The sequence below is a fragment of the Cicer arietinum genome, chromosome 8, assembly GCF_000331145.2.
Source record: "Cicer arietinum cultivar CDC Frontier isolate Library 1 chromosome 8, Cicar.CDCFrontier_v2.0, whole genome shotgun sequence".
NCBI classification, from domain to species: Eukaryota; Viridiplantae; Streptophyta; class Magnoliopsida; order Fabales; family Fabaceae; genus Cicer; species Cicer arietinum.
The window spans coordinates 27909613-27921706 of record NC_021167.2 but is presented as its reverse complement, the minus strand read 5'-3'; the positions used below and the strand labels follow the sequence as shown (position 1 = coordinate 27921706).

At 30.7% G+C, this 12094-nt stretch overlaps 2 protein-coding genes across 2 annotated transcripts in view; both read right to left on the bottom strand.

Moving 5' to 3' along the window:
* The window catches only part of LOC101512275 (probable pectinesterase 53), a 4059-nt gene extending 1966 nt beyond the window's left edge, over positions 1-2093 (bottom strand). The window contains exons 1-3 of the mRNA XM_004512981.4: positions 1641-2093; positions 745-934; positions 2-198 (exon numbers count right to left, since the gene is read on the bottom strand). Coding sequence (XP_004513038.1) covers positions 2-198; positions 745-934; positions 1641-2002 — 749 coding nt within the window. The 5' untranslated portion in view covers positions 2003-2093. The remainder of the gene's footprint in view (position 1; positions 199-744; positions 935-1640) is intronic.
* A 2703-nt stretch (positions 2094-4796) lies between these two features.
* LOC101511299 (arginine--tRNA ligase, chloroplastic/mitochondrial-like) lies at positions 4797-11798 on the bottom strand. Its single transcript, XM_004512978.4, has 17 exons — positions 11652-11798; positions 11350-11498; positions 11156-11231; positions 10742-10843; positions 10357-10575; positions 9194-9274; positions 8529-8612; positions 8321-8425; positions 7636-7814; positions 7068-7152; positions 6789-6975; positions 6597-6666; positions 6294-6363; positions 5923-6012; positions 5558-5626; positions 5273-5374; positions 4797-5178 (listed from the first exon to the last, which is right to left on the bottom strand). Exons 1-17 carry the CDS (start codon positions 11658-11660, stop codon positions 5068-5070), a joined length of 1788 nt encoding a protein of 595 aa, XP_004513035.1. The 5' UTR covers positions 11661-11798; the 3' UTR covers positions 4797-5067.
* Positions 11799-12094: the final 296 nt, after the last annotated feature.

Below are 12094 nucleotides of genomic sequence, written 5' to 3'. Positions count from 1 at the left end.
GGAAAGAGCATTGCCAAAGATGAAATCAACAGAACCTTCAATGTAACAATCCTTATAGTAATGTCTACCAACATGATCATAAAGTGTATCTTGTGCTCCTAAAAATTTGCATCCTAAAAATGATGCTGTGTCTGCTGATATTCTAAATGCCACTGCCTGTTTTCCCATTGCTCCTGGTGCAGGAACAGGAAAAGTATTCTGCATTCACACACAAAATTGTTAGAACAACAATCCCCGATTCAAAAGAAAACACAAATAAAGAACACACGAGATTTGATCGTAGAATTCAACCAATTGTGTCTATATCTCTGACCACAGAACGAGTGCAATATTTTTCTATATTCAAGCTTAGGGTTACATATTACTACAACATATGTTTAAGTATTACAAACCAATTTGCCAAATTACCCCGCTCGAGCGATCCATTCATAGCTTACTTATAACTATGAGTCATACCCAACAGAAACCTCACAAACATTGAGATTTGATCATGAAATTCGGTCAATTGTAGTTACATCTCCAACTGCAAAGCGGCTATAGTATTTTTATATTATAATTCAAGCTTAGGGTTACAAATTATAACTTGCATTTAGATACTATAGTCTAGTTTACAAAATTACCCTGCTCGAGTGACATGCCTACTTATTAGTGAACTATAATTCATGTTCAACAATTTTATTGTAAAACCACACACACACATAGCTAAGTTTATGTAGAAACATAGAAAGTGGATTGTTTACATACTTGGAATGTAATGTTCTTAGCAATGAAATAAGGTGAATTAACTGCAAAAGTTGCTGAACCATGTGTTCCCATTGGAGTCCCTTTTGGACCAGGTGTTTGAGCAGTGTCACCCCATTGAACAATTGTTGTATCTGCATCATCTCCTTCTATGGTTATGAATGATTTTAATGGAGGAATGTTCACTTTCTCCCTTCACACACAAATAAATGCAATGATAAAGGTATTAGAGAGTTTAATTCAAATGTAACACAAAGAAGGGTACATAATAAAGGACACAACTAAATCTTCTTTAGTTTCCTATAAATGAATCTCAACTATTTCGAGGAATTAGTCTCTGCAATAGCACATAGAATGGAGTATTTTGATTTATCCAAAAAAACTTATTCTTTAAATGAAAGACTAATTCTCTTAGAATTTGAATGATAGTAAGAAAAAGACACAAGAAGAACAAAAGTTGTTTCTACAATCTTTTTCTATGATCATTGTAAGTGTAGATTAAAAAAAAACATGATAGGACCCCAAATGCAAACAAACACCAAAATCCAAGTCTAACATAAATATAAATAGCATCGACACTTCTGATTCAATCCGTGTCTCTATGTCTCACATGATACTAATATATTAATTACATACAATTAATTCATTTTTTCATATTAATATGTTAGTGTTTATGTCATGTTGGTGTCTATATCAATATTTTTGCTTCATACACAAACAGAACATCAAATTATTCAAAAAAAACTAATTTTTACAAGAAATTACTTAAAATAGCTTCTTATTTAAAGTGGGTTTTAAATTATTTTCATATTCTTATTTTTTGTTTAAAAAGATGTAACAAACTGATGAAAAATCTAAAGTGAAGGGAATCTGAAACAAAGTGAAGATAAAGTACTCACATGTAAACACCTGCATGAACTTTGATGACAACTCTAACAAGATTGATGGATGGAAGGGAATCAATGGCTTCTTGAATAGTGGTGAAATCTCCAATAGAAGGATCCTTATCAACGTGCAAAGTGTAAGAAGCAAAGAGCTTATTTTTTGCAGCCTTGAAAACTGTGTGTTTGAGACCACCAACAAAACTCACCCATTTCATGAATTGTTGTTCTGTTAACTCTGTTCTTGTTGTATTGTTCCCTGAAGAAGAACTTATTGGTCTAATTCCCTTTGTATGACATTGTATTGTTTTAAGATTTTGCACAACAAGAATAAGAACTACCAACATGCTGAAAATGTAATCATATTTTGACATTCTCATTCAGATAATTGTGAGAAATGAAAAATGATGGAGAATGGTGTTTTGGAACTTGAAGTTCTGTTAAAAATTAGTTAGTGCTCTGGTGTGTGTGTGTGTGTATATATACATATACACTTTAATTTTTATAAATGGTTAGTAATTTTTTTTTCAATAAATCATATATGTGACTTTGAGAGTAAGTATGAATAAAGTTAATTTTTTTTTAATAATATATTAGTTATGATTGATAGAGTGTGACATGAATGAATCTTAGTCATTGATCAGATTATGAATGGTCAAGATTAAAACACCTGTGAACCAATACTTAAAAATCATCGTAAATTCTCAGAACAATCGACGATACTATTCAGAGATAATAGTTCATGACCATTCTCATCATGATGGATAATACGGTGATGATTGACGTCGATATAATACAAGAAACATATTTATTTTCTTTTATTTTTATCGAACCGATATTATTAAGTCATTATCTCAAACGTCAAAATAAAAATAATCATTACCATTTATTTCTAAAAACAAAGTTTGTATTTGTTGAAGAATTAAACATATTTTATGTATGATTTACCTTGATCCACATAATCCAAATTAAAAAATTTCTACATACATGTACTATTTTGCTATGATAATTGTTTTAGGTGGAGAAGTGAAAGTAGTGACAGAAGTGTGAGAGTTCACGGGTGATTCTAGACCACAGGACATGATAAGTTGAAGTTTTGTGTATAAAAACATTGTTGTCTTGTAGAAATACTTGGTCATTTTCGATTTGTTCTTGTTGTTTGTTTGGTGTTGCCCGTGAGCTGCTTCCTATTTTTGTGTGATGAAAATATTATTCCAATTAAGTTAATTAATGTAATAAGGTTGGTTGGTTATGGCCCCATTTAATAGTATATACTAGTTTGAAAACAGTTGGCCATATTGTTTATTTGAGAATTACTTGCATCCAAAAGTTTAGATAAAAAAGTGTTATATATCCTTACTTGGAACATATGAATAGTTGGTGCAGACTGGTTCATGGACTTCCCATTACATAAAAGTGTATAGATAAAATTTAATGTGAAAATATGGTGAGGTATATTGTGGGTGAATTTCATAAATGGTATCGAAAATTTTAACGACCGTTGATATATTTTTTAGAAGTTATAGTTGATGATTTTATTTGTTTTTATGAATAAATTGATAATTTGATTGATGTTAATTCAATACGAGAGACATATTTATTTTTATCGAACTGATATTATTTAAGTCAATATCTCAGTCATGGAAATGAATATGATTATTATAGTTTAAGTTTAAACAACGTATGTGAACATTAGAGTTTGAAACATTTTCAAGTACTAGTTCATCATGAACTGTCAATATTATAATTTGTTGTGAAAATATAGGGGAATTCTGCAGTGGATTATATCATTGACAAACATATAAAAATTATCGTAAATTTTAACGATGATCGATAATATTCTTCAAAAATAAATAATTTATGACTTTCCATGTCTTTATAGATAAACAAATTATCTGATTGATGTGAATTCAATACAAGACACTTATTTATTGAATATATCATTTAAGTCACAATCTTAATCATAAATTATTAAAATCTATTACTAAAAGACGACATTTGTGTTAAATGGAATTTTAAACATTTTTTAAGTATAATTTACAGGAAACTATGGTCCATATTAGAATTTGAAGAAGATATATATAGTATAATATGAACTTAACTTTTGGCTTGATATTACCTATTAACCTACCCTTGAATTGAATAATGACCGTCCTAAATTTGGAACTTCGTTAATGTAATTAGAATCTTCTTTGTTGTCTAGCCGGTTTGGTTATTACTGTTATTATTGGACTAATTGTAAGCCGTTTAAAAGGACATAAATTTTAAGCACAAACTTTAGGAAAGAAAAATCAACAAAAAGGCATTGATTAGCCTCCCAAAGGACAAACTAATAAAATATGATCCGTGAAGTGAAATGAATGAATGAGTCCAAACATTTCCAATATGGTCATGTGAATCAAGTATCTCATCAGAATGTAATCTTTAGTGAAAGGATTCCAATACAGATTCATGTGAGTCCCACCTCATAAATATACATATTATATTGAAACTAATGTATACAGAAATAATTTCCATTATTTAGGACCAAATGTAGTATTAGATTTCTGTAATGTTTTATAAAGTAAGAAATATAGATAGTAACATACTGACATCAATTTTATTCTCATATTCATGGAACCTTTTTTACCACTTCATTCCTTCCAAAATAAATAAAACATCTCTCAACAATTCAATTATTTATCTTTCTTTATTAATAAAATTATCTTTTTGTTTTTTCAAAAATCATTTAAATTCATCTTGATAAAAAGAAGATATTATCTTAATAATTTAGAGATTAAATCTTAAAGTGTTTGTTTTTTATTTGATAGATTTAATGTTGTTGAAACTTAATCTTAATCTATTTGAGTAATAGACTTGATTAATATGCCTTTTTTTAAATTAATAATTAATTTATTTTATTTTATTTGAAAATGACAATGAATTTTCTAAAATTCTGTTAAAAAATAAAAAATATTATTAAATAAATAATTTAATAAAAAAAATAAGGATTAAATTATTACTTGAAATTAATTAAAACCATAAAAAACTAGAAGCTACTTCGTAATTGGGAATGCTTTGTTCCAAAACATATTCTAACTTTGAAACAAACACAATAATTTATAATATTAACCCTTACATTCCTGTAAATAAATTACACAACCATAACATTAACACCCCTAGTCCAAAAACAAGTTAAAAAAACTTACTTTCTGTTAAATGATTGAAAAAATCGTTTCATCACACCAAACTGAAAATTTTAAGGGACTTGTAAGTAAATTTGATATGAAGGATCTTAAGTCTACTACTTTTCAGCTTTCACCTTAAAATGCAAAAAAAAAAAAAAAGAACAAAACAGAGTGGTTCTTGCAATAAATTTCATATTGGAAGTTTCCTACACTTCTGTGCACTAAAAATAAATAAGTCTATTCCAAACATCTTGCTCTTGAATTCCCATTCAGATGGGTCATAACTTATAAACTGGTTCAATTCCAAGGAGATAGAAACACTTTCTCATCACAACAAGTGTTGCTTCACATAACAACAATCTACTGGTTTCCTCGGGAGACCCAACGACCTGGTAAAGGCATTAAAATTAATACACAGCTAATAGGAATTGGAAGTCCTTCAAATTAATACAGAAAAAATTTATATCAATGGTAGTAGTATACCTGACAGTTAGAATAAAACTTCTTTGTGAAGATTTCGGATAAATTATATAGGTATTCACACAACACGCTTGGTAATAAATTCGAGCATGACTCCACAAAAACCTGAAGGATTCAAAAAACAAAAAGAAAATTATGTAAGTGCACATATTTTTGGGATTGTAAAATAATATATATCACTGTTTAGTTGTTTAAGTCATGATTGCCTCAAAGCTTTTTAGTCAAAGAAGAGTAACCGATTAACAATGTTAAACAGTTATAAATCTCAGAAAAAATATTTCACTATACCTCAGTAAATTGTAGTAGATGAAGACCCAATGTACGCTCGTCCTCATGATCCAACACCAAATTCCCATTCTGTCACAAGTTGTTAAACCAAAGTTATTAATGACATAAAATTTGCATAGGTTGATTTTAGCTGCCATAGTAAACTATTATCATACAAGTATAAACAAAAATCATATTACAATCACAATAGATGAGTGCTTAATTGACTAATATCAAGTCAACCATGGTCTACTCTAGTATAAAACCTACAAAAGATACATACATGTTTAACATTGTAGAATTAAACTTGTGATAAAAAAAAAAGCAATTACATTACTTTTGTCAACAAATCTACTGTCATTATCATGGAAATTAGAAAAACTGACCTTTTTTAGTTCTTCAATGTCTTTACCAGATTTCCTGATAATGGAACAAATCCTAGCATGTGCATACTGCAAATAAACAGCAGTATTTCCCTGTTGGACAAAAAGCTTAAAAAGGTGAGACATTAATACAAATTTAGATTAGTCAGTTTCGTGGGGAATGAAGACTGGGCTCAACAATTGTTAAAAGTTGCATTTAAGCAGTTCTGACAACAAAGGTTAATAGAAAGGAGCAGAAATTATTTAGCTTTAGACTTCAAAATATTTCTAAGAGGGGGGAGCATGACAGGTCTGGGGGCATCAACAATGGTTTTTAAAATCTACAGGCTTTTTTACAGTGACTTGACAAGTATTTGAAAACAGTAAAAATGCACCTTATCATTAAGCATCTGATCAAAGTTGAAAGTGTAATTTGTTAATCTATTGATCTTCAAGTCAGCATATCTGCAAACAAGTTAGTATATAAGAACTAGATTCAGAATACTAATACAGAATGTAAAGCAGCATAAACTTTTAAAATTCAGTAAACAGGAGATTGGAAGACAATATAGCTGGTTCCAATTTAGCACAATAAAGTATACCTATAATTCAGCTAACTACATATTATTGCATGAAAGCATGTTGGTTTGGTTATACTTTACATATGATAAAATATTTTATTGAGACAAAGAGCTTACTTAACAGCTCCATAACCAATTGCCTCTGATGTTTTCTCAACCTCTTCCTCAGTCCAATCTTTAGCGTTATCTAAATGAACATTGGATTTAGAAGGTTAATTGTCTAATGCATAATATCAGACACTTCATTTCTTAGATTCTGGCAAGCACAAAGGAAGAAATAAATATTGCAATAGGCAACTGGTACTTTACCGCGTTCAAGAAGAGCATCTTTACAGCGCTTTTTAGCTTCATCAAGTAAATCAACCAATCGAACAGTCTCACTGCTGCGACTCCGGAATCGCTTTCCATCATCGCCAAGAACAAGACCAAAACCTACATGAGTGCATATTGGTAATTCATTTTCATCCTTTGGAAGCCACCCTGCCCGCCTGAAGGCCTGATAGAAAAATCAACAGGGATGTCAGACATTTGAACTCATTGGAATATTAGGCAGTAGCTCTAACAATATATCAATCAATTGGGACATACCTTAAAAACCATGTCAAAATGTTGCCACTGGCCAACATCTGTAACATATATATTCCACTCAAGCTTTTCAACATTCAGACGATACCTACAAGGATCAAGTGGCTCAGATAACCAAAACAGTTTATTTTCCACAATTACCTGTTCCATACTCATAGAAATGCAGACAAATAGAAACACATACCAAATTTTAAACAAAAAACTGTCTATATATAGAAACAATCATAAAAGCCTTTATCCTACTACCTGAGGTCGGTTACACGAATCAAACACTACCCAATCAAAAAACATGTCTTATAGGAAACCATTTAAATCTAAATTCTTGTTGATAATTAATGATACATTTATTCTGTCTTTTACATCCAAGCCTAACTATCAGAATACCCTTCACCTAACCTACTCTCATACTCTTCTTATTAGTACATCCTTCAATGCTCAAACCACCAAAGGTCATACCACAGTGACATTCAAGATAAACTAATTTGACTAATTGGTAACAGAATTCAAATATTCATGGTGGTCACAAAACGAACTTTGAGAAGATATCCAAAAAAACTAAAACTAAACTGACCATAGTGATGCTAGATCGGTTGAAAAGTAATTGTAGCCACCATCTCTTTTCACAGCAATTAGTGGTATGTCTACACCCTCCACGAATATCACACGTGCACCATCACTGTCTTCAACCAGTCCTAATTTCTCCATTTTCTCCAAGACTTGAGGGATATATGGATTAAAGAAACTCTCTGGCTGTGACCAAATACATCACCAATCAGAACAACGTAAAACATGTTCACTATTATCAAATAAAATAAAAATATGTAATCACAGCAACACAAATTCAAAGACATTTTGATCAATTTCTACACTGTATGCATTAACAATGCCTTTTAATCTGATAAACCATAATGGTTGCTACAACTATATGCAGGAAATCAAACAAATAAAGGAGTCATAATTATTTCAGTCTGTTGAACTGAGAAAATAATTCCAACAAAAAAAAAACAAACAAGCTTATGAATGAGCTGGATATCACAGTTTCCTAGTGATAACTCAGGAAATCAGCCAAACTTGTGGCTACAACAGATAGAATATGGTATGTCACGCTAAAACAGAGTCTAAGCAACAACATATACTCAATAAAAGCCACACCAACAGACAGAAATTCTACAAAACCTAACATTTATAAAGCACAAGATACACAACAAATTAAGAGGTTCTACACTAAATGTAAAGAAAGGAAAGAGAACCCTAACCATTTCCTCCAAACGAATTTTAAGGCGTTCATAGACCTTGTTAAACTCAGTCCTACTAATATTGCAAATTTGCTGCCATGCCTCACGATACTTGGGATCCCCTCTCTGAAAAAAAAAAATAGGCACACAAACAATGTTAACCATATCCCCATGATCTCGCAAATAGGGGGTGAGAGAGAGAGAGAGAAAAGAAAGAGGTAAAATTTACCTGTAGCTTGACCACTGACTGCTGTGCATTGAGCTTAAATTCAGGATCACTATCAAACCTCAATTTCGAGGCCTTATAGAACGCCTAAAAATGCACCAACTCTAATAGTTTCAGAATAACTAGAATAACTTTCCAGTGAAACTAGTAATAACAATTAGAACATAAAACATTATCACAAAATACCAATAAACATTACCATTTCAAGAATTGATTATTCATTTATACAAATTAACAGAGTATGATACTAATTACTAGTTTCCATAGTTAAACATAAGCCCAAACAACTATTTTTGAATTCACACCTTGACATCGTTCTAATTAAAAAAAGTGGCAATGGAAGTGTTGAACTGATTTCAAACAGCAATACCTGCAAAGAAAATCAATTACTTATCTTTTCAAGGCTGTTGGCTGTTTTATGAAAAAGTATCAGCTTATATTATCTATGTAGGTTTCATGATAGTTACAGAAAATTAATTTCTAGGTATCTTGGAATGTAAACGCTTAGTTTTTACTTACATTTAATTCAATGACAATAAGCATGCAGCTAGTAAACTACAAACAGTGTCAATCAAATCGGAACTAAAAATACCAACAAAACATATGAATAAAACAAACACATACATAAGAAAACTGGTATAAGAGTTCATTCCCATATGGTTTCTCACCTGTAGATCTCCAATACTGGATTCATTAACCTCATCTGTGTCTGGATATTTCTCAAAGAGGTATGCAATCAGCATCCCAAACTGCAAAATCAAGGCATGTACTTTCAACCATATGCTCCAATGCCAAACTGAGATTCTTCATGATAGAAAGTTCTTTTTTTGACCAATATAATAGAAAATTCATGATCATAAACATAAATTGCATTACTCCAAATTAAATGAAGACGAGTAAATTTTTACGATTAAGATGTTGCTACATTTGCCCATATAGAAAATTGTTTAGATATTGAACTATTTCAAATGGCACCAAATAAACAATGTTATGTAATGACATATTTGCTCGAGCAAACATAATAGAAAGCTCTATAACTAGAGCAAATATGTCATTAGTAAAATTTGTTTATTTGGTGGCAACTGAAATAATTTTCTTTATGGGCAGATTTAGCAGCATCGTAATTGTAAAAGGTTTCACGACTTCATTAAATATAGAGGAACGGCTTCATGCTATTGAGAGGGGCGGATCCAAAAAAATTTGATTTGTTGGGAAAAAATATATATATTAGATTGTATAAGTGATAAAATACTAAAATAATCATTACTAAGCAAAAAAGTGAAGACTACACAAACTATGTCAATTTATATCCAAAAAGTTGAAGACATCTACAAATTATATTCCTTTACGTGCGACTTCTAATTTTGAAATTGTGACTACTAGTTGTGATCAAACAACCATTCAATAATTTATCTTTTATATATTGCATATTTAATTCTTTCCAGGGAGAGCAATACTTGATTTTTAGTGAGAGAAAAAACATAATTATCAAGAACTTAACAAAATAAGAAGGGGCAGCAGCACCCAACGTCATGTAAGTTCTTGATCATGAAAGCAGTTAAAATAACCTGCTTACTTCAGTCATTGGTCCCAAACACAACTAAAAGTTAAATGATTATTGCAAAGAAATCACCCAAAGACATAAGGTTATGAATGAAGAAAACCATTGCCCATAGACAAATGTTTATGAATGAAGAGAACCTAGCTTTGACAGTGTATAGCAATGATCTAGTAGCCACAACAAATATCATAAAATTCAACCTCAGTTGACATAAACTATATTCAAACACTGAGCACAAAGTACCATAGTTAGCTTAAAGGTTAAATTTACCTGAGTGCCCCAGTCACCAATATGATTTCGGCGGATAAGGGATTCCACCTGACAAAATTCAAACATTCGGGACAACGTGTCTCCAATAATGGTTGACCTCAAGTGACCAACATGCATTTCTTTTGCTATATTAGGTGAGGAAAAGTCAACCATAACCCTCTTGACTGGAAGTCGAGGTGCCCAGGAATCAATACCATCGGTAAGCATCCTCTGTAAGCTCTGCAGGAGGAATTTATTTTGTTAAGTTCATAATCCAAACAACACACGCTAGGACACACTACAATTCTTATGCTTTCATATACTAGCCTAGAAATTTGAGGACACACATACCCAAAATACATACTATTTCTAATTTAAAACAACAAATAGAAATGTAAATAATCACCTGTGCCATCCACTTCTTTGATAAGACAATATTCACAAATCCAGGACCAGCAACAGAGCATGACTCTACCATTTCTGATGGAGGGAGATTTTTCACGATGCCCTACACAAACAAAAACACACACATTTAAATTAGACATTAACAAAACAAAATCTAGTTCCAAAATGGTAAGTTTTTCATAAAAATCATCTTTAAGAGATACCTTTTTTTTTAAAAAAAATGTGATTTTTATCCTGTTAAAATCTCTAACAAAGAATGTAAAGTTATTGAATGTCAAAACTATTTTTCTTAATCTATTACAAATGAGTCCAAAATAACTTCTACTATTTTTTATGTAAGTTCGAATAAAAATCATTTTTAGAAATATGATGCTAAAATCACTTTTTTTAAATCTATAACAAACGGACCCAATACCTCTCCAACAGCACGGGGATTTTTGAATTCTGTTTGCTTCCCTTTAATCTTAGCCCAGAGACTCATTGCATTATTACTGCAACCAAATAAATAAATAAAATATCATTAGCTCAAAATAGTTATTTCACAAACTTCTTTTGCCAATACACAAAAGCAACTAAAACACAAAATCCATTTCAAATATCTGAATTTACCATTGATAATCAGCATGTTTTACACCAGATTTTGCAACACAAGCATCAATTAAGGGCACAACATCTGGTTCACTAGGCACAATTGCTTTCAAAGATTCTGCAAACAGCTTTGCCAATTGCTTTCTGACACTGGCTGGACAATCTAATTCCTAAATTCAAACACATAAACTAATATCACTATCATCATATATGAAATAATAATAAATAAAATAATTTAGTCTCATATATGAAAGTAGATGAATTATTTAATAATTAAGGAAATAATTTGAATTAATTTATAAATTGCAACTTGATGAACTTACCATGACCATGGTGGATATGAATGGTAGAACGCCGACGGAGGGAGAGAGACGGCACGGCTGAAGTGGGTGCTGCGTATTTAGGGTTTTTGTGAGAATTGAGAAATGAGCGAAGCCTGATTTTGTGAGACTCGTGAATATTGGATTTGGGCCGGGTTTTCTTTTATTTGGGCCGGATAATCAATTACCAAAATATATAAATAAATAAACAATTAACATTCAAAATATTTATTTTTTAAAATTTTACTAGCCACGTCTCCTATTTTACTAACCACATTCCATAAATTTTTCATAAAATTAAAATACTTAGAGTGTGATTTCCTTAATTGTAAACTTTAATTTTTATCACTCATCTCATAACTCACACCCACTACAATAATTTGATATTCATAAATTTATCACAATTGATAATTATTTATTTTGTTACTTTTTTTAACATAAATATT